General features: G+C 47.0%; 3 protein-coding genes across 3 annotated transcripts; 2 read left to right on the top strand and 1 right to left on the bottom strand.

The window, feature by feature from the left end:
* Nucleotides 1-653: 653 nt before the first annotated feature.
* On the top strand, nt 654-5,732 carry C1QBP (complement C1q binding protein). Its single transcript, XM_075720014.1, has 6 exons — nt 654-912; nt 1,107-1,257; nt 1,770-1,857; nt 2,911-3,006; nt 3,856-3,978; nt 5,321-5,732. Exons 1-6 carry the CDS (start codon nt 654-656, stop codon nt 5,468-5,470), a joined length of 867 nt encoding a protein of 288 aa, XP_075576129.1. The 3' UTR covers nt 5,471-5,732.
* Nucleotides 5,733-6,474: 742 nt separating this feature from the next.
* RPAIN (RPA interacting protein) lies at nt 6,475-9,440 on the bottom strand. The gene is made up of 7 exons (XM_075720018.1): nt 9,363-9,440; nt 8,838-9,026; nt 8,235-8,298; nt 7,630-7,744; nt 7,351-7,414; nt 7,094-7,228; nt 6,475-6,538 (listed from the first exon to the last, which is right to left on the bottom strand). The coding sequence occupies exons 1-7, from the start codon at nt 9,438-9,440 to the stop codon at nt 6,509-6,511; spliced, it is 675 nt and encodes a 224-aa protein (XP_075576133.1). The 3' UTR covers nt 6,475-6,508.
* A 124-nt stretch (nt 9,441-9,564) lies between these two features.
* Nucleotides 9,565-20,014, top strand: NUP88 (nucleoporin 88). Its single transcript, XM_075719455.1, has 17 exons — nt 9,565-9,801; nt 10,131-10,300; nt 10,757-10,882; nt 11,094-11,180; nt 11,825-12,001; nt 13,107-13,290; nt 13,718-13,868; nt 14,531-14,629; nt 14,781-14,871; nt 15,833-15,934; nt 16,637-16,795; nt 17,269-17,394; nt 18,063-18,128; nt 18,373-18,453; nt 18,794-18,920; nt 19,281-19,399; nt 19,795-20,014. The coding sequence occupies exons 1-17, from the start codon at nt 9,565-9,567 to the stop codon at nt 19,856-19,858; spliced, it is 2,166 nt and encodes a 721-aa protein (XP_075575570.1). The 3' UTR covers nt 19,859-20,014.
* The last annotated feature ends 2,390 nt before the right edge of the window (nt 20,015-22,404 follow it).

Here is a 22,404-nt window from a genome sequence, read left to right as displayed (position 1 = left end):
GGGTGCTACGGGTGCGGTGGGTGCTACGGATGCGGTGGGGTGCTATTGATGCAGTGGGGTGCTATTGATGTGATGGGGTGCTACCGACGCTCTCCTGTTACAGCCCTGCGGTGAGCAGCAATGGGCCTTTAGTGCTTCTACTCAACAGGGAGCAACGGTGCCAGCTTTTAGACAAAGGGAACGCTTGATGCCAGGAAACAGTTTGCCTCGGACAGTCTTCCCTCTACAATGTTTATCGCTAAAGGATAAAAAAAAAAAAAAAAATCATTTTTTCTTGAGTAAACTGTTGAGGTCTTGCCAGAAAGCGGACTATCCCAGTAAGGAGTAGGGCGATGCACAGGCCTAGAGCCTCCACCGCGTTCTGCGCTGCTTTTTCTTGCTGCAGTCGAGGGAGGCACCCGCATTTGTTCCACGCCCCTGAGGCTTCCCCTGCGCCTTCCCCGGTGCCGCAGCCTCACCCTCGCTCTTTGGGTGTGAGTTAAAACCGGAGCGAGCGAGCCCGTCGCCGCCTCCCCTCCCGCCGGGGCCGGGGCTCGAACCCGCGGCCCCTCCCCGCCGCGGGGGCCGCCGGGCCCGGCTGTGGCCGGAAGCGGGGCGGGCGGTTCCGGGGCCGGCGGTGTCCTCTGCCCGCCCCGCCCTGCGCCCGCCGCACCATGCTGCTCGCCCGGGCCCTGCGCGCCGCCGCCGCCCTGCGCCCGCCGCCGCGCCACCCGCCCCGCCGCCTCCTCCTCCTCTCCTCCTCCTCCTCCTCCTCGTCTCCCCGCGCCCTCCTGCCGCCGCCCGCCGCCGCGCCGCCCCTGGCGCGCTCCCTCTGGCAGCTGGGCGGCGGCGGGTGGCGGGCGGCGCTGCTGCGCCCGCGGCGGGGCTCGGCCGGCGGCGTCTCCTGCGGCTGCGGCGGCCTCCACACCGAGGGTGAGCGGGGGGCGGGGGGTGTGGGGGGGGCGGGGGGAGGGGCCGGGGCGCTCCCGCCGTGGGGGGCGCGAGGCGGGCACGTGCGCTGCCCCCCCCATCCCGGGCAGCACGTGGTGCGGTGGGGGGGGGGACACGACGACACACGACACGACCCTTCCTTAACACCACCCCCCCCCCCCCCCCATCCCCGGCAGGTGACAAAGCCTTCGCGCAGTTCCTGACGGACGAGATCAAGGAGGAGAAGAAGATCCAGAAGCACAAATCGCTGCCCCAGGTCTCCGGGGGGTGGGAGCTGGAGGTGCACGGCACGGAGGCCAAGCTGGTGCGGAAGGTCGCCGGCGAGAGGTAGGTGCCCTCCGCGGGAGGGCTCGGCTGGGCGCGCCCCTGCCCCTGCCCCTGCCCCTGCCAGGGCGGGCAGGTGACGGGAACCGGCTTTCTCCTTGCGCTCCTGTCGCTTTTATTGCCGCCTGTCCGGTCTCTGCAAGCTGGACGTCGCAGCGGCTCTTCGCGTTACCGCCTCGGGTTAGAGGCACCTTTTTTTTTTTTTTCTTTTCCTTTTTTTAAACGCAAGTTTGCTACTGTATTGTGTGTTACAAAGTTTCGCGCCACCTTCCTGCATTAAAAATAACAGTTCAGTCTGGTAAAACTTGAAAATCGCTCGCTCGCCAGGGCAGTTGGAGGAAGCCAGCTTCGCGCAGGCGTGCGCCTTAAACTCCAGCTGCAATACCTGGTTTTGTTCACGGTGTGCAAATTCAACGCCAGTAACGCTGTCACCGCCACAAAAGCTTCAAATAGAAGAAACGTTGATGGGTATTTTTTGAGTGTGTTCGAAGTAACTGCTTCTGTTTCTTTTGAAGGATAACGGTCACGTTCAACATCAATAACAGCATTCCACCCTCAGTCGATGAAGAAACACAAGAAGAGCAGAAACCTGATGAGCAGGAGGTAACAGTCTTGACGTGCACTTCAGTGATGGGTACACAGAGGGAAGTTAGAACCTTGCCCTTAAGCCTTAGGGGTTTTTTCCCCCCACCCCTCACTTGATGTTTGGGTACATTAAGTCACAAAATGCAGATTTTTCGGGGTTGGCTGTCACTTGGCTGTGACCCTCCTCTCTGCAGCAGAAAGGCAGAGCAGGGCGAGAGGGCTCCACAAGGAGAAATGAGAGGAACCCGGATATCTCTTGCCTTTGCAACCCCCTGCAATAAATACTGCCTTTTGTACTTTGCTAGCATAACTCACGGTGCTGGTAGGCAACATCAGCGAAATGCAAAGCTTTTCACTTGCGTGGTTTTGTTGGTCAGAAGGGTCTCGCTCCTGTTTAATAAAACTCTCTTAGTAAAAATACCGGTAAAAACTGTAAATGAGCAATGTAATTTGAGGCAGACGGCTTCATCTGCAGCGGCACTGATGCTGAACAAGTCAGGAATGCAGCTGCTCCACTGTAGCAGTCAACTTGCATTTTCTGCATGGTAGTATTTATCCTAGCACATTGTACTCAGCTGGGTGGGACAGTACTGCGGGCACTTGCACATTGCTTCCCTTCCCGGGCCTGCTGCGTCTGCTGAGAAGGCGCAGTGCGCTTGATCCGTGCACGTGTACGTGTGTTTGACAGTCTCTGTGCCCTTCCAACTTTCTTCCGTGAAGGAGGGCAGGCACGAGCAGCTCCTGCCATCAAAACAATCTCAATCTGAGCCTGTTCCCAGTTGCTGTCACTTTGGAGGGAGCCATCCAGGGGAGCTGCGGGCTCTCTGGGTTGTCAGGGCTGGCAGATGCGCCCAGCTGCCGCGTTACCCGTGTGACCAGCCGCAGAGCAGGGGGGCTGAAGGGCCGTCGGCGAGGCTGGGGGAGGCTGGGGTTGCTCTGGCCAGGTCAGAGACTCCAGAAAGAGGGTGACAGGAACAGCCTGCGCTGGATGGGCTGTGTTGCTGGGCTGTACTGTCACCGCTTTGGCTCCTGTTCGGACTTCAATGCTGATGCAACTTTTCTCTTATTTAGCCTGATCTTACGTCAACTCCAAACTTCGTTGTGGAAGTAATAAAAGATGATACAAAACAGACCCTTGTTCTTGACTGCCATTATCCCGAAGACGAGGTGGGTACCGAGGTGGTCGTGCATCAGCCGTAGCCAACTCTGGGCTGGGACTCGCTGTGCATTCCCGCTTGACTGTAGTGTAATTGTGGCGCTGTTGAATCTAACTGCTCTTTATAGTCTGTTGGTTTTCTGAATTTGCAGAAAATGTAGTCCTCTCTTACCTCTCTCTTTTTTTTAAACACAAAAAAAAGGCTTTGTGTTTCCGAGAACACTCTTTGAGGAGGAGATGTTCCATTGCATTCCTCACATCCTGACCTGGTGTTTCTGATCGGCTGCTTACTGGCCAGTTTATTGAATTACATTAGAGAAGGGAGGCATGGCTTAACTTTAACAGCACAGCAGCTCGAGACGGGTAGACAGGAATGGCCAAAACAAGATAGATTTAATACAGTGTGTCAGTAATTTGCGAATCTCACTGTTGTGAGGTGTCACAAAGAAAAGGGGGGAAGGGAATAAAATTGAGAGCTTTGCTTCAGACTGATCTTCGTGGTTTATTTTGTAAACCTTAACAGATCATCTGTGCGGCCAGTTCTAGCTGACAAAGGTTAGACAGACTTGTGAAGACAGATTTAGAACCACACGGAATAGTTTTTACATCTTTATAAAAGTCAGGCTGCTGATGTACATCAGGTCGTTGCTGGTAGACTGACCTCTCAGGGGATTTTCTGCATTCTCGGGCATGTGTGTGCTTGTCTTCACAGGCACACATTGAGAGGGGAGAGGCATAGCTTTCGTACCGGTCTTGGGGTTTTGCTTGCAGTGTAATATTCCTAGCTTTGGGATGAGGTGGCTGAAAGGGCCCTGTAGTTAGAGCTAATCGTATGTCTTGCATCTCATCTTCTGTTTCAGGTTGGACAAGAGGGAGAGGAAGAAAGTGATATTTTCACAATTCGGGAGGTCAGCTTTCAGCCCACTGGAGAATCGGATTGGAAGGACACCAACTACACCCTCAATACGGATTCCCTTGACTGGGTAAGTGCTGCTAACTCGGCCGTAGGCTGCAGAGGGCACTTCAGCTTATCTCGCCTGGCTGTCCCTTTGCTCCTGAATTATGAATGAGTCCTGTCCGGGATGTCTGAGATGGGGGATTCCTCTGCTCTGCCCCAGCTTGTCATGAGACAGCGGTTCTGTTGCAAACTGAGGATAATTACGTGGTCCCAGCGGCTGTGCAGAGCTGGTGGCATTACTGGCAGTCAGAGACCAACATGTTGAAACTTGTTCTGTTCCAGGCTTTATAGCTTGATTTCCTAGCAGCTATGCTACACTTTAGAGATGCTTTGACACTTGCTTAAACATCTTTTGATCTATGTGTTTAACAGTGTAGCTTATCAGATACCACATGTACGTGTCTTTGTTTTCTGGGTTTTCCAGGTATGTTTTTATAGTTGTGACACAAAAAACTAGTATGCCGAAGAATCGGGCATCTGCTTGTATGTTCTCAATATCAGGCTTTCAAAAGGTTAATCTTATTTGGAGGCTGTGTATCATATGGTTAAAACTTGACTCTTAGAGTGTATCTCTCTTTGGGAAGCATTCACGTTAAAATTGGTTAGTCTGCTCTAGAACATCCCACACTGCTTTTTTTTCCCCCCTCTCTGACTGAGACACAAAACTAGTTAAAAAATGTGTATTATTTGTGATCTACTCGGATTACAGAAGTCCAAAATTAATCATTTGCTCAGTAATACTGGTCTGTTAAAAAAAAAAAAAAAACCAACAAAAAAACCCAAACAAACCCCCAAGAAACGCATGTCAGGTATTAGCATTACTGTACTAAGCAGTAATAATGAATCTGTTCTCCTGAGGAGCGAGGGGGGGGAGCATGCAAGCATTAACATATGTCGGATTTGCAACAGTTAAGTAGGATTAAAAAGAAAAAAAAAGTGTTGATGACTCTAAAAGATTTAGTCTCTCAAACAAATATTTGCATCAGATAACCCTTTCCAGACACTGTTAAAGCAATTCACCCCAAGGCCATAGCACTATATAGGGGGGACAGGCAGAGATTGGTATGTGTAATCTTTGACAGACGTTACCTGCTGACTCCTACGGTCAGTTGATCATCTCCAGAGCGCAGCCTGTTTGAAATGCTGGGTTTGGGTTTATAGGACCAAGTTTGGGTGACCTGTTCCACAGCCCCTTCCCTCCAAGGCCAGGCCCACAGAGGAGGGGATGGGGTGCTGCCTGGTCTCCCGTGGGAGGGTCAGGCCAGATCTTCCTGGGAGAAAGAAATGCCAACTGCTGTGGGACATTTTAAAAGCAACCCCTACCCAGGTGTGCTCTGCTAAGGAAGTTCCCTGTTCATTGCTTCCAGGCTCTGTACGATCATTTAATGGATTTCCTGGCTGATCGAGGAGTGGACAACACGTTTGCTGATGAGTTAATAGAGCTCAGCACCGCACTGGAGCACCAGGAGTACATTAAATTCCTTGAAGACCTTAAAAGCTTTGTCAAATGTCAGTAGGTTAGGCTAGGAAATGTATCTTCAAGTGTGGGTATTCCACAGCACTGCTCAGCCAGCAATACCCAAATATATCTTCACAACAGATATGGAGAGTAAGTAACTTTGCAGTTGGAAATGAACACCATGGGAGAAGGAGGATTCTCACTTGTATTTGTGGATTTGTATTTATGGTGCAGCCCAGATCAAGTTCTCTAACATTACGGTCCGAAATTGCCTCGCCCTACTTGGTGGTTTTTGTACAATTAAGAATGAATGTGAAGAATAAAATCTGTTCAACATATCACTGAAAACTGGTCGTTTCTCTTCTTCCTGCTGTACCATTGCTGATGCAAGAGCTGCCATAAAAATTATGCTAGTGTTTGTCTGTGCCTGAGCCAGTGTTAATACGGCTGCCTGCAGGGCTGTTGCTGCTGCAATGGTGTGGGCTGGCCCAGCCTTTTCTCCGGGGAGGGCTATTCCAGCACCTCCAAACACGTGCTGTGCCCTTCTGCCAGCATAGCTGTGTCTGTAGGAAGTTCGCTGGCCAAGCAGTGCTAATTATGAATGTGAATCCCATTCGAGAAGCCTTGCCTGTCTATGTGTTAGGGAATAGAATTCAGGGTCCTAAATGTTGTTTGAGGAGCTGTTTTGGAAAAATACCGCAGGGAGGCTGTAGCACTTAGTTCCAACAGAAGGATGCTGGTGTCAAAGGCAGTGCTGCAGGGCAGCAGCTGCAGTCTCCTACTCAAATCCGTGTCTCCAGTTGTTACCAGAAGGTCATACTAAGTTTAAACAGAAACCAAAGCTGAAGTCCAAGGTGAGCTGTGAGATCACCGATGCATTACTAAAGAAAGACAACACAAAGGCTGAAATGAACTAAGTATATTTATTTCAAAACATACACTGTGCCATCAAAAGTGCAGGTCAAGGCAGTACGACTGCCTTTTCAAGTATCTTTATAACACAGCAGTTACAAATATATACATAAAAATACTAGCAGCTCTGGGTGGATTTTTAGTCTTGAAGTGCTTCCAGTCAAAAAGCAGCAGACGAATCAATTTACAGGAGAATCGTCCAGGAGTCACAGACCTTTACAAAGGTAAGTTGAACAGAGAAGCTATAGCAATGTACAAAATGATTTATTAATGTTCAAAAACCATTTGACATGCTCTGCTCCTAACACTATCCTCACCATGTAGGTACACACAGTGATTTTACTTAAGCAGCAAAGCTAAGAACTTGCTAGCTGTAGCTTAAGCCAAAAGGACGGTACGTGTTTTCTAAGAGGTATGGGCGAGCCTTTTGAGGAGGCTTAAACTGAAGTAATTTTTAAAACTTTTCTTCATGAACCACTTATCTGAATAGATGCTCCACACAAAACTTGGAAGTGGTTGGCTACAGTGTGAGAAAGGTAAGGCACTAAGTTTGACAGGTCAAAGATTCTCTAATCCAGCAGTTAAGGTGCGTAATTTGGCTCTTCCTTTTACAGTTACTGGCGGTCAAAAGTAAAAACATTTCCGAGGAAGTTTGTGGAAAAACAGCAACACAAACCTCTGGGATCAATGGACTTGTGGTTTCTGCCCATGTAATTGAGATGTGGATCCAAGCACAGATCCCTTCCAGGACCTTGACATTTAGACTCACCGGACAGCTCATGAGAAGACTGGCTTCCTCCTCCATTCCGCTGGTCACTGTGAACTCTGGGTTATGAAAGCACCTGTGACTGTGCTCTGTTACAGTGTTTTCTAGAAGTGACCGAAGCTTCCCTTCTGTCATATCCTGAGAAAAATGGGGTTACAAGAAATCTTACACTTAAGTTGCTGTCTGTAGCTTAAAACTGCCTCTTTGCAGCAGCAGACTTAAGATGTCACATTTAACACGTTACTCACAATGCAGCTTACCTGCGTGCTGATGTATAAGCCACACTGGCAAAAAACCAAGTGATTCGTCACAGTCAGGTTATTCCTAGAAAGAGCATACACTGAGCACCATCACAACAAACACAACAAAGGTAGATTTTAGCAAAAAAAGCTCTTAGATTTAGGAGATCATTGCTGAGGTTTTTTGATTTTGTTGAAATTAACACAGCAGCCTTTTTGCCCGCTGCTTTTGCCTGTTTCTAAGCCCAAACTGCTGTAGGGGAGTGGAGAAGCTCATTCCAGTGCCAAGGGCTTTCTTACTTTCTACACACTGGGCAGATGACCTTGTCGCTGGCATCCAAGCCATCAAGCATTGCGTTGAGACATTCTTCATCAAACTGCAGACTTCGCTCGTACTCTTCTATAACCGACTGTTCTGCAATAACACAGCGAAATACCCTCACATGTCTGTTATGAACTGAAGACAGAGCAGCACACGTGAAGCTGCTGGGCAGACGGAGGCCAGGGCAGCCACCAGTTTCTGAACTTTTCTTTCTTTGGATCAGATTTCTACGCTTGAAATCATTCCTGTTAATCCAGTTTTTCCTATGGCTCAATCTTTAGCCGGTCTCAAGTGGGTGACTTTCCACTTTCCAACCAACAATTTAGAAACATTCTGTATTGATTTATACAGGTTCCTACAGCCCCCAAACACCTCAGTCCTGTTTCTCTGGTCTCTCTTACTAGCAGACCTTAAAATGCCACTTAAAACTGTCAAAAAGGGTCTTGATGCATTAGAGAGGCCACAGAGATTTCTAAGGAGGCTCTTCCATATCACATGGTCTACGAGAACCAAGGAGTGCAGCCTCAGCTAGCCTGGATTACTAGAAAGTCGAAAGGAGTCAGAAAACGTGTAAAGAAATTACCTTGCAAGATCAATTCCTGTTGGATCTCTTCCAGTACTGCTAGCTCATCGGGGTCCTCTAGCATCTGAAAGACGCATCAGTCAGTAATTCTCCCATTCTGGCTACTTTCTCACTTAATTTCCAGCACCTGACTGAGCTGTCGCTGCCACATAAATTCACCCTGCTTATTCTATCTGGTAAATCTCCGTACGTGCAAAAGCACGCGCTGTGGAAAGCAATCTATACTATAACCACCTGTGCAAAGCCAGCCACCACGGATCAGAGCACAGCCTGTCCAAGAACTTGCTTTTTATTGAAGTTCCACTCCCGCTCCCGGGAGTGGCGAGTGGCAGACCAGCTCCAAAAACCACAGACGAGGCACCCACCCTCTGCCACGATTCACACGCAGTTTGTCAAGGACACAGGGAAGTTCCCCGCTCGCGGGCCCAAAGGCCAGCGCTCCCACGGCACGACACCCCGCGCTAGCTGCGGAAGCGGGAAAGCCGGACGCTCCGCGTTTTGCCAACTACAACCGGCGAGCGCCTGAAGTTACAGCTGCGAGAGCCGGATTCGATGCACGGGCGCTGGCGAACGCCCCGGCCCGAGAGCGCCGCACGTACCGACCTGCGCCATGGCCGCCTTTCCCCGCAGGGCCGGCAGGCTCTCCTGCGCGGCCTGCAGCGTCTGCCACTCCTGCTCCATCACCTCCTGCACCAGCAGCGCGCCCATGGCCGGGCCGTGCGCCCGCTGCCCGGCCTGGCGGTACCGGTCCAGCAGCTTCGCCCGGCTGCTCCTCAGCCTCTCCACGCAGCGCTGGGGGGGACAGACACACGGAGCCCGTCAGCGCCGCGCCGGGGCGGGAGACGGGGCCCCCCGGGGCGGGAGAGACAGACGGGGCCGCCGGGGCGGGGGACGGGTCCCCCCCCCGGGCGGGAGACGGGGCCCCAGGGCGGCCGCATCCCGGCGGGCTTGCACGGGAGCGGGGTGGCAGCTCCTGCCGGGGGCCGGGCTCGGCCAGCGGCGCCAAGGCAGCGCCGGGCCCTCGCGGGGAGGGTTTGGGACGGGCCGCGGCTCCCCCGCGGAGCGCTCCCCGGGCTGGGCGGCGAAGCGGAGCCCACGGAGCGGGCGGCGCCCCCCGCCCCCACTCACGCGGCGGTAGGCCTCCCTCCAGGGCGGCGCGGCCGGGCTCTTGTAGCGCGCCCGGTGCCGCCGCCGCGCCGCCTCCATCGCGCGCCGCTCCCTCGCCGCGGGGCGCGCCGGGCGACGTAGCCCCGGCGCGGAGGGGGCGCGGCCCCGCCCCCCGGCGGCGCGGGCGGTGACGCCGCGGTCGCGCGGCGGCTGCGCGGCGGCGATGGCGGCCGAGTGGGGCCCGGCGGAGCAGTGGCGCGCGGCCCTGCCGCAGCACGCGGTGCTGAGCCGCCTCCGCGAGCGCGCCCCCGCCGCCGCCGCGCGCCCGCCGCTCATCCGCAACCTCCTCTTCGGCCTCGACGGCGACCTCTTGCTCTGGGACGGCGAGCGCAGCGCCCTCCACACCATCGGCCTCCGCCGCCTCGGCGGGCCCGACGCCGCCGGGCTCGGCCGTTACCAGGTGGGGCCCGGCCCCGGCGGCGGGCGCCGAGAGGGACCGGCGGGCGGTCGTGAGGGGACCGTGGCGGGGAGGGGGGGCCGCGCCGGCAGCGGGGCTGAGGGCGGCCCGTCCCCGAAGGCCCCCGGCCGGGCAGTTACCCGCCAGCCCGTCTCGGTGGGGCTTTCCTCAGGGAGCCCGTCGGCTTGGCGCTTGCCCTGGCTGGAGGCAAGCTTCTGCCTCGCCCCGCGCCCTGTGGCCGTTGCCTCAGTCGCCGTCCAAAGTGAAGACGTGCCCTGCTTCTGTCGGCGCTTCTGACGCCTTGCGCTTAACTGTAATATTTGTATTTTCAGACCCTTCTCTGCATAAACCCGCCCCTTTTTGAGGTTTATCAGACGCTGTTAAGCCCCACGCAGCATCATGTAGCACTCATCGGTACGAAGGGGCTCATGGTGCTGGAGCTGCCTAAACGCTGGGGGAAGAATTCAGAGTTTGAAGGTGGGAAATCCACGGTGAACTGTAGGTGGGTGAGACCTCAGGCGGTCAGCGACATTCTTCTTGTGCCATCGTTCCTCGACAGCCTCTCCTCTCTCGGGGGCCACACCGATACGGAAGACTTTGGTTGCGTTGGGGCTGTGGGGACAATCACAAATGAAGTTATTTTGGCTCAGGGACTTGCTGATTGTTTGACCCAAATAAATGACCGTCTAAGCTTGTTGCAAATGCTGAGGAGCAAGGTGCTCCTGTGTAGTACTCTCTCGCCTTTCTGGGGTCTTTTAGCTGTGGTAGCTAAAAGCACATGTTCAGATGGAAATAACAAACGGCTGCAAGCTAAAGCTGTCCCTCCAAGTTTAAGAATAGTACGGCTAATGACTTTAAAACCTTTTAATTTGGTTTCTAGTTCCTCTTGCCCCCAGTTCCCTTTAGAAGTAACTTCTGTGTTTCTTGTAACAGTGCATATTTCTGCTCTGTATTTCAGCACTATTCCTATTGCGGAAAGGTTCTTCACCAGCTCAACATCTTTGACTTTAAAGCATGCTGCCTGGTATCCCTGTGAGACATTAGAGCCCCATATTGTGCTCTTGACTTCAGATAACACTATAAGGTAAAACTTGTTTGTAGTTGATTGTCTAAGTATTTTTTTTCATAGCTAGTCTTGAGTCTAGATATTTGCGTCCTGCCATTCTTACCAGGATTACCAATAAAAAACAGAATGGGAGAAACTTCAGACTGATAGCATTTGATGTTCCTGCATCAGCAGGGACATGTGCAACACTGCCAGCTGAATGAACACTGCTGCTGTTTCTTTCCTCTAGGTTTTACAGTCTGAAGGTACCTCATACACCCATCAAAGTGATTGCTCTTTCAGACACTGAGGAGGAGACTCTTACAATCAAAAAAGGGTTTGTGTGGCTTCTTGTATTTTGAAATGCTTTTGACAGAATAAGCTTTGTATTCTCAGTTCTGCTTTTAATGAATAAGTGATAAATCTACCTGAAAATCTGATGTGATTTTTTTTCACGGAGTTCTTCAGTGCTAGGACTTCTTCCTAGCACAGTAACTGCACTTTTTTTTCTCTTTTCCCATCCTTCTAAAAGAAAGTGGTAACAAACTGTACAGTCAAGAGTTTGTCAGAGTAGTCATTTGAAAAATACACATTGTCTTTAAGATGGGGTTAAGGAGGGCTTTTTGAGTGGGGAATGCAGAAAATAGATCATCTTGTTATTTCCCTCTTGGCCTAGTTGGAAAGGAAGAACTTGAGGGTCTCTACTAGTCAAGTCACAGACTGATGCACTACACAGGAAATGCCAGTACACCTTTCTCTTCTGTCCTGTGAAACGGGGCTGGCTGGTGGGTGTATTGCAGAAATGAGGTGCCATAAGAAGGATGTTACTTGCATGCTTTTGCTGCTGAAAATAGCGTATGTCAGGGGACTGATGGGCAGGTGTTTAGCAGTAATTTGTCAGCACTTACCGATGGACCTAGTTAAACACACGTGTTCCCACAATCACTGCTGACTTCAGTTCTTGTTCTGACTTGTCCCTAGGAGAGCCTATACAGCATCGCTGGGAGAAACTGCGGTGGCATTTGACTTCGGCCCGCTAGTGCCGGTCCCAAAGAACATTCTTGGACAGCGAGGGAGTGAAGAAGTGTTGGCCTACCCGCTTTACATTTTATATGAAAATGGAGAGACATTCCTCACCTATATCAGCCTGCTACAGAGGTAGGCTTGCATTCATCCACAGGTTTCATGGGGCGCTTGTATGTTTGTGCAATGTTAGGGTTGGAGAGCCATCTCTCGGCTTGGCTCGGACTCTGTAATGGAGGCTGGGCTGAATTTTATTATATTGCAGCCTGTTTTCTCTCTTTGTGGCAGTGCTAATAGACTGAAATCCAAGAATAGCGTGTCATCCTTTTTCATCCAGACATTAAGGGTGCAGTTTGCACTGCTGAGAATCCACTGTCCATTGTTAACAATCAGAAATTCAAAATGGAGACACTGGACTGCTAAAAGATCCATGGGTCTAAGGCTGTTTGTTAGGTGTATTTTGGGGCCTTCAGTTCACAGTGCAGACATTCTTAGCTTTGGATGAGGCTGAAAGAGCCAGTGGTATCTTAGGAAAAGAAATATTTTTAAGGTCATAGAGGTTTGCAGGCATGTTCCGTAATGAAAGGTCAAGAATATGAATCAAGAATATAAACACGATACAAGAAAAAATCGCTTCAGAAATCCGAGAAGATGGTGGAAAACTTACAAGCTAGATCTAGTGTAACTGAATATTAAAATGTGTGGTATTTAGGTTAGAAAGAGCACTGTTTGCATCCGCATGAGAAATGATGCAGCTTTCAGCAGATCCTCTCTGTAGGCAATGAAATAGGCTTCATCCTTGAAAAGTTCTACCTAGAGAACTTCCAGGCCACAAAATGCTGCTTGTAACATGCTTTATTAAGCAAGAAAACAATTAAGTGATAAAGATAATTAACTTGAGTTTTCTGTGAGTACTTTGTGTTCTTGTATGAAAATGTTTCCTCTTGAATTTGTTGAAACGTGGCTTGGTTGCTTTCAAAGCATAAAACCTTATTACTGAGCTGCAATTTCTTTTGCGAGATCTCCATCAAGTAGGTGTAGTGCAGGCTCTTAATCTGCAGAAGTCTGGGTTGCTACTGTCTAATGGAAATTAAACAGAACTCCAAACCATTGGGTTTTGGGTGGTTTTTTTTTTTTTTTTTTAACATCATCTTTATTTTGTAGCTAGTGTCCAACAAACTCCCACAGGCAGCCATGGGGAACTCTCCTTCCACACCTTGTGTTGTGATCTTTATTCCAGCACTGGAAGTCTTGGCAAGCTGCTTGGCCCTCTGCCCATGCACCCTGCTGCGGAAGATAACTACGGCTATGATGCCTGTGCTGTCCTTTGCCTGCCTTGTGTTCCAAACATTCTGGTGATTGCCACTGAGTCGGGAATGCTTTATCACTGTGTGGTACTGGATGGAGAAGAGGATGATGAGCAGGTACCTTGTCTTGTTTTTTTCTATATGTATTTTTGTTTCTTTAGTCAATGTTCCTGGCTGCAAGATGGCAGGATGCCAGGAAGTGAATGCCAAGTGCCAAAGCTGCATTCTTTTATAATGAGGTAGTGAGTCTTCCTCCTATTCCAGTCAGTCCCTGTGATTCCCTGGTGATTTTTATTTTACATGTCAGCTCTGTGTATCCTACAGGTATATCAGTTTTTGATCAAACTTACTATGAGCTATTTTGAAGAGGCTCTTCTAAGAAGAAATCATGTTTCTGAGAGAAACTTAAGTAAAAAAAATTAGACTTGAACCTTCCCTAACAATTAATACTCTTGCCTATATTATGTAACTCTTTCCTGATGTTGTTTGTGTTGGTATTTCTGTTTAAATGATGTCCAACAGAAGACTTCAATGCTCTTTACAGTCAGAAAAGTCATGGGACCCAAGATCTGATCTTATTCCATCCCTGTATGTGTTTGAATGTGTTGAGCTGGAACTTGCACTGAAACTGGCATCAGGAGATGAAGAAGAGCCTTTGGAGTCTGATTTCTCTTGCCCAATCAAATTGCATCGAGGTAGGGCTGTCATTCAGCTTGTTGGCTTTTATTTGCTTTATTTCATGAACTTAAGATTGAGCTATTTACAAATTATCATTGGTGTCAAAGAGTGGTATTAGAATAAGGATTTGCCTGATGTCTTCAATAAAGCTGTGGAAAGAGCAAGCCTGGGAGGTGCTTTAGTGCTTACTGAAGGGCAGGTTACATATGGTCACATAATACTAAATTCTTTCAGCTGCGGATTATGAAGTAGAAGTTGTTGCATCTGTGATGACCAACATATGTAAGCAGGTGCTGTGGGGATGTCATTGTTGGGCAGAAGGCTGGGTAGGACAAAGTGCTTGGGTTTTTCTGAACAAGCAGCTTGTCAGAATGCTGGTCTGCTGGCTTTAACTGATCTTCCCTTTAACATCTAGTGGATTGATACAGGTGTGGTGTGACAGGAATAGTTAAAAACCATCAGGTATTTCAAATGTAATTTAATTTTATGCAAAACTCTAATAATGTGGCTAACGCATCTAGCTCAATTTTTGGATGGGGATGAGTTAGTACTTGCAACAAGATGTTAATGCTGACCTGACTGGATAATAAGTTGATACACATCTTCAACAATGCAGGTTTGAAGGATGAGTTTTTTCTCAGTTCAGTGCCTTCTCCTACATTTGCTGTTTAAATTTCAGATCCAAAATGTCCCTCTCGATACCACTGCACACACGAAGCTGGTGTCCATAGCGTGGGGTTGACATGGATCAATAAACTGCACAAATTCCTTGGTTCAGGTGAGTGGTGAGACTCTATTGCATGTAGAGGGAAGAGATTACTATCCAAACACCTACAGTTTGCTAGTAACAAGTTGGTCGATGTGTGTAATACTGAGAATCCTGTACCCTGCAAAGTGGATCTCATGCATTGTGACAAATCTCTTTGTAGATGAAGAAGACAAAGACAGTTTACAAGAGTTGGGAGCAGAACAGAAGTGCTTTGTTGAACATATTCTTTGTACAAAACCATTGCCATGCAGGTAAAAACCAAACCCCTTCTACTGCTTCCGAATCTGTGAGTTGCTCTGGAAAATATTTATTATTTGCCCTCTTTTGCTGCATTTGTGCCATTAAAAATAGTGAAGTCAGCTCAACAGAATTCAAATAATACAAATAAGCAATTTGTGCATCAGGTTCTTAATCCACAGTTAGGAAAGTAAGCTAAATTCCTGTGTTACTGTCTGAAAATCATCTATCAAACTAGCAGAAATTTTCACTTCCATTTGCCTGACCCAGGACAGCTCTGAGGCTTGATTTGGCTAAGAGTCTTGAATGCTGACATGTTCCTTTTATCTGCTTGTTAAAGATCAAACAATGCCTTCAAAGAACATGTGATTTCTTTTGGGCTCCTGAGGTAGCTTAGTCAGGCTTAAGGGGCACCATTTCCTGGGCTATGTAATACTTATTTGTCTGCTTTATTTCCTCACTTTTATAAGGCCTATTAATTTCTACAGAATGCTGTGTATTAAACATAATTAAATACAAAAAAAAAAATTACTAATAGATCATCTAAGCTAGCATAGATGGTGACTCTCCAGTGGTGGTAGTAGTTACTTGGGGAGAGGACATTTGGAGCAAAAGGGTGGTACGCAGACCACCTGTGTTCTCTCCTGAGGAAGTCTGTGCCATGCACTGGAAGCGGGTAACATTTCCTGGGTCACTGCAGATTTTGCTTCTGTTTCACAGTTAAGTTATACAAGTGCTCCTTCTCCCAGGATGGATGAATTTGTCCTGGTACATCTGACTGTTAGTCAGACTGTGTGGTATGAGAATAATTATTTTGCAGGACTCATTCCAGGGAGTGGTTCTTAGCTTAGTGAAAGGTGTCTGGCTTAGGCCCCTTGCTATAGCGAGAGCTCTTCCAAAAGAGTGAACTTGCACACAACTTCAGGAACAAAGAACTTTTTTGACCGGGTAATTCTTGTGTTTTCTTCCCTTCAGGCAGCCTGCTCCGATTAGAGGATTTTGGATCGTTTCTGACATCCTGGGGCCCACAATGATCTGCATCACAAACACCTATGAGTGTATTACAAGGCCTCTCTTGTATGTGGTTGTTAATTGGTTTGAAATCCATGGACTGTTGCATGAAAAGGATCTCTGGATATTATTTTTTTATTCTTCTTCTCCTGATCCTTTCACCGCAGACTTCTGCACCTCTTATGACACACAATGAAGTTCACCTTCTAGCTGAGTACTTAAGCATGATAAGGTGTTTGTAGGGTATATAATTAATCTATATCACTTTTAATGAGTATTAGAACAAGAGTTGCATCAAAAGGTTCTTGACGTTGGGGTTTTTTTTCTTCATTTTTATAATGAGGGAATGGGCAAATCAGAATTTTTTTTACAGACAGTAGTATAGAGATTCTTAATGGGCACCAAGATTACATTTGCATGAAAGGGGAAAAAAAAATGTGCATTCTTAAATTGCTTTAGGCTGCTTTGAAAAGCAGGTTATTCTGCCGTTTGAGTGCTTGCTTGCCTTGTTATGGAACTTTCTTAAGTAAAAGAATATTTATGATTCTTGCTAGTTTCAGCTGTGGCCAAACAGAAGTATGTGGGGATGTGAGCAGCTTGCATAGAGCTGGATTTACCACATAATTGAAATATTTTCTCTTGGAACACTTCTGACTTACTGCTGTAATGCATTAAGTCAGCCCTTTGTTTTAACTACCATTTAAACTCTGATGTAGTTCAAATTTTTCTGGTTTAAAATGTGTTCTCCAATTTGATGTTCTTTGGTAGAAGTACAGTCCATCCTGCATCCCCTCCCCTACTGTGTACCAGAGAAGACAAAGATGTTGCCGTTTCCCCTCTCCGTATCCTGGCTGAGTCACAGCATTCATTTGAGAAGCATATCCGAAGCATCCTGCAGCGCAGTTCTGCCAATCCCTTGCTTCTGAAGTAAGCAAATATGTTTTCCTAGGGGACCTGAAGAGGGAAGACTCTCGGGAACACTGTGTGTTCATCAGCTCCTGACTGAACAGCACGTTAGCTTGGACATAACAATAATGGGGGTGCAGCTCCCTCACCCACTTGCGCCTCTCTGTCCATGCAGGGATGGCATCAGATCAGGTAACGATGTAGGTTGGGAGGGGGATCATCTTGCTCCAGTCCCCTGCTCAAAGCAGGGCTGACTGCAGCCCATTAGGTTGCTCATCCATCGCTTGTCCCATTGGGTTCTGAGTATCTTCAGATAACTTGGGATTTCCTTATAAAAGAAAAGTGATTTACAGCAAAGGGATTTAATTACAGTCCCTCACATTCATAACTGTAAATAAATACAGTTCCATAAATCCATAAATATTGTAAGTGGCTTAGCCTTTCAAAGGAAGATGTTAGAGTAAGATTGCAAAAACCTGTGTCTCATTCTGAAGGTCTGCTGATAAAGATGCTGCTCCTCCCCCTGAAGAATGCCTTCAGCTTCTTAGCAGAGCCACACAAGTATTCAGAGAGGAATATATACTGAAACAAGATCTGGCAAAAGAGGAAATTCAGCAAAGGTAAGAAAAAAAAAAAACCTCCTCATAAATAACTGCTGTACAATGTCTCTGTGAAACAACATCACTAAGTACCAAGCACTACTCTGCTGGACTAACCCTTGTAAATGAATAAAATGTACTCGTGTAAGACTAACAGAGTACCAGAACTGAAAACTGAGTTACCAGGGAAAGCAGGTATGAGCATTATACTTGATCTCTATAGTGGCTCACAGGGGAAAGGAAGAAAAAAAAAAAAAAAAAAGGAAAAAGTAAACACACACACACAAAATACTTCTCTCTTGCTGTTGCCAGTCTGCCTGTGCCTGTGGGTGGGCAGGAAATCCTTTGACCTCAGCAATAATCCTGACAAAGCTGCTAAAAGGAAACTTGCATTAAATAAGTCTCTGCTTTTTCAAATTATAGTTATTTATATTATAAAGTTAGGATGAAGTGCCCATTTTTCAGTGTCTAAAGACTTCAGATAAATAACAAAGACATAAATAAATACAGAGATTTATTTAGATAAATAATAAATAAATACATACACTTTAGTATTTATGTCTAAAGACATAAATAAATACTCCCAGGAGCATTAATCACTTCTGTTGTATTTTCTGTGTGGCCTAAATCGTGATTCAACTGGATTGTTGCTGTGGGCAGTTTGATTTTATGTATGTATGTATTTTAAGAGTGAAGCTACTGTGGGGACAGAAGAAGAAACAACTGGAAGATCTTAATTACTGTCGAGAGGAAAGGTGAGTATAATCTGTCTGCTTTTATCAAGTCAAACCTCAGGAATGACGGACCTTTGTACAAAAAGTACTTTATGCAGGGTCTTGTGTGAAACAAGTGAGAAGCAAATACATTTCCAGCTATAATTAAGCATGTAGGTTCACCCCCTGCTCCAGCTTGCTTTTTCAGGCTCCTTGTCCTGCTTCTACATACAGACCCCCTTGCATGTCAATGTAAAGTAAATAAACATTTCTCACTTGCATAAAGGAAAAGTTTGCGGGAAATGGCTGAGCGCTTGGCTGACAAGTATGAGGAAGCCAAAGAGAAGCAAGAAGATATTATGAACAGGTGAGTGTAAACTACACTCTGTTTCATCACAGATCACTGTTGTACAGAACCTTGCAAGTGTGGTAGAACAGAGTGGGCAGGAAGTGCCGCCCTGCCTGGTTTGTTAGAAGACTGGGCTTCTGAAATCCTCTTTGTTGGGGCTCAGTAGTGATTTTTCAGTCCTACTCCGGACTGAGTCAGCTTGCTGTTCAGAAATACTACATGAGACTAGCAGAAAGACGGGTCTTGAGACCCTAAGACTTAGGAAGAGTGACAGAAGTGCAAGACTCTTGGTGTCTTAGCATAACTGGTCTAGTAAGGTTAAGTTAATTCAGCAACATTTCTTGCTTTGTACATGAAGGATGAAGAAAGTACTTCGGAGTTTCCACTCTCAGCTTCCTGTTCTATCAGACAGTGAAAAAGATATGAAGAAAGAATTGCAGACAATACATGACCAGCTGCAGCACTTGAGCAATGCTATCAGACAGGTGAGATAACCACCTACCAGCCAGATAATTTGTTGACAACATCTCACTTGCACCTAATGATAGTGCTGATAAAATACTGTCCTTCCAGTAGAGCAACTTTGTACTTCTGTTAAATTAGCGACACTCAATCTTGTGATCCTTGTTAGTAATACAGACAGAACCTCTGCAAATCAGTATAAATCCTAAGAAAGTCTACACACCTTCCTCGGACTTAGTGCTAGCTTTCTCTTCGTAGGAGGAAGTGTGCAAAAGCAAGCAGGTTTTAACCTAAAAAGAATCGGAATTTATTGCAGTATGACACAGCAGTTGGCAGGCAGTACCAACACTGACTGGGGTCTTCTTTTTGTACATGACTTCTAGGTTAAAATGAAAAAAGAATACCAGCAGAAAAAGATGGAAAAGGGTACCAGCCCCCGAAAACCCAGCATCACCCTCAGTGCCTACCAGAGCAAGTGCATACAAACTGTCCTGAAAGAAGAGTAAGTTAAAGCTTGGATCCTCCTGTAGAATTCAAGCCCTGGCACTTCCATAAGCAATTCTAGTCAAGTTTCCAGGGTATCATTTAACCGCTGTGCTGCATGGGGGGCTGACTGATGCACCAGCTGGAGCTTGTTGAGATGGTCTGAAGCATGAAGCATGCCAGCTTGTGACAGTAGCACTGGCCATCTTATACTGCTATTAAAGCAGATTTAGTTTTAAGTCTCCTTTTTGCCCAAGGATCTTTTGGCAGTCTGTATCCAGCCTATCATGAGCAAAATGACTTGCAACAGTGCTCCCATTCTCTGCTTCTACCGTATTAAGTATTTTCCTTCCTGATTAATCTTGAGCAAAAATGACTTGCAGCCTTTTTGACTTGAATTTATTTTTCTTGAAGGGGAGAACACATAAGGGAAATGGTAAAACAGATCAATGACATCAGAAGCCACGTGAACTTCTAACACGTCCACGATGAGGAACCTACACTGAAAGGCTGGACGAGCTTTAATTTTCCCTGGTATTTCCCCTTGTATATTTAACATTTGTATGTTGAACAATATGCCTTTTACTTACGATTTTGTAAAGATGGACTGTGAAATAAAATACTTTTGATAAGAGTCCTTACATGCTGTGATTTTTTTTGCTTTTCTCCTGGGAAGGAGACTGTACCACAGGTATTTTAAACCTTAAGTATGTTATAGTGTAATTAATACTTACAGCTAGCTCAGTAGTGTGGGAAGGTTTTGCTACTTCCTTCAGAAAGCTGCCTGGGGTTGCTCTGGGAGATGACTTCTACCCTTGGTCCATGGCATGGTTACTGTAGGGGAGGCCTGTGGCAGAAGGCAGAGTAGAAAGACCAGAGAAGCGCACACACTTCAGCAGCTTTTTTTTTTTTTTTTTTTAATTTGGAACACTTTCTTCATAAAGGACACACCTTCAATACACTTAACAAATGGTTACACTTGAATCCTGTAGACAGCAGAATTCTACATCCACAATTGCACAGGACACCAATGGCTTGGTTCACTGGAATGCAGTATTAACTTCCAAACACTCATTTTGCCTTTATCAAAAGATGGCTCTGGAGTCCGTCTTGACATTAAAAGGCCAATTATTTATCTGCTGTAGACAAACTTCAGTGGACAATAAATAATTGTTGTCCCCTCCCCCCCACCCCTTAGAAAAGGCGACATGGTCAAGCTCAGTTTTGAAAAGTAGTACTGCACTGCTACAAAAGTGGCACAGTAAGAGGTGCCAAAGTAAAGCTGTAAGGAAAGGAGGGCTGTTATTACTTGTTAGGTAACAAGGTTACCAGACATGCTGCAAGAACACTTCTTTTTTGTACAGATTAAGACTATACAAGTATAGGAATGCATACAAAACTTGATCTCGTCCCTTTTACAGTCTACATGAACAGAATCCAGTTTTCTAATCCACGCGCCCCGTGTATCGTAGCTGACCTGACAGGTTAGAAGTAGTGCCTATTACGAATCTCTTACTAAGCAAGGAGAACTTAACCACCCTACTCAAATCAAGCTCCAGAACACCAAGAACTAGAGGGAAGAGCATTTGTTTTATGAGTGATACCACCACAATCCATATCCTGTGAGTATCCACACCAAGAGCTTTTACTACACTTAATTTACAGTCTTCTAAACTTGTTTTGCAAATTTGGCACTTTTTTTTTTTTTTTAAAAAAAAAGGCCCCTTTAAGTTTCTTAAGTTCAGCAGAAGCTTGAGGTACTGCTTCTGAAGCTGTACTTCCTTCCCCAGGAGGGACAGCCCCCCGGGTTAGCAAGACAGCTGTTTGTAGTGGGCACATCTCCCACCACTTCTGTGAACAGTCAGGTTTCTCATTTAAAAATAAGGAATTTGCACTGGTTGGTGAAAAAGGTCACTCATGTTCCAACTCTAAAATGGTCATAGCTAGTACTTAAACAGGAGTAAAAGCGTTCGGGTGCATGATAGAATAAGGTGGTAAAAAGGAAAACAACCATACAGTAATTGTATACCCTTCCTCTCCAAACCAAAAGGAAGTTCCTTCACTGACTCATGCAGTGCCTGGTTTAAAAGCAAGGAAGCCAGCAGTCAGCACCAGCCCTTTCAGGTGAGGTCTCATCTCAATCCCTTTCGTGCCCTACCGTGTATGCCTCCAGCCTCCTCTAACCAGACCAACATGCCGTCGCTGTCCACTGAGAAAAATACACGAGCATGCATACGAATACACACACACACACACATGCAAAACTCCGTTCTGCAACTGTTGTACTTGTTACTGTGTCTATTAAAGATCACAAACTGATTGCCCACTCACCTGTCTTCCCCTATGGACTGCAGAAAGACACCCTGCAGCCATCATCTGCAATCTGACAACACTACAACTATAGACAGCCGTGTCAACAATTTGTAAAAATACACTAAGGAAAAGCCACACCAGCCTTGTACTACTTGAAACAATCTAAAATGGCCAGCTACGGCCGCTGTTGTTTAGAGGAGACAGGGAAGCAGGGCTACTGAGAATGGGCACTGACACATGGACCAGAAAGGGATGCTGAAAGGCCATTACAGCTGCTTTCCTTGCTCTCTTGCACTAGGAGGACAGTCCAGAAACAACCAAAAACTCTTTTTCTGCGTAGATCTTCAGGTGCATGTCCTCACGTGTTCAGCTTGTTGAAGAGACATACAGGATTTGTGGTAGCTTTGCCATACAACAACAGGCTTCCTTAAACACTGCTGCACAGAGTAACCAGTTAAGAGTCAGTTTTCGGGAAGGAAAGGAATATAGGAAAAAGCTTTTCATTCTGCAGCTCCTATTAAAGGCCTGTATTTTCTTCTCTAAAGTTTCTTCAACAGAATAGGACCCTAGCCATTGAAAAACTGAATGCAAAACGTCTGGTATTGGATTTATGCATCAGGAGGCAGCTGCTGTCACCTCACAGTTCAGCAAATAGTAACAAAGGTTAAAAACCCCAAAATCTGGTAATAGCCAATTAATGAAGAACCTAAG

Source organism: Pelecanus crispus, chromosome 12 (genome assembly GCF_030463565.1).
Source record: "Pelecanus crispus isolate bPelCri1 chromosome 12, bPelCri1.pri, whole genome shotgun sequence".
In the NCBI taxonomy this organism is placed as follows: domain Eukaryota; kingdom Metazoa; phylum Chordata; class Aves; order Pelecaniformes; family Pelecanidae; genus Pelecanus; species Pelecanus crispus.
This window is presented reverse-complemented; position numbering and strand designations above follow the sequence as displayed.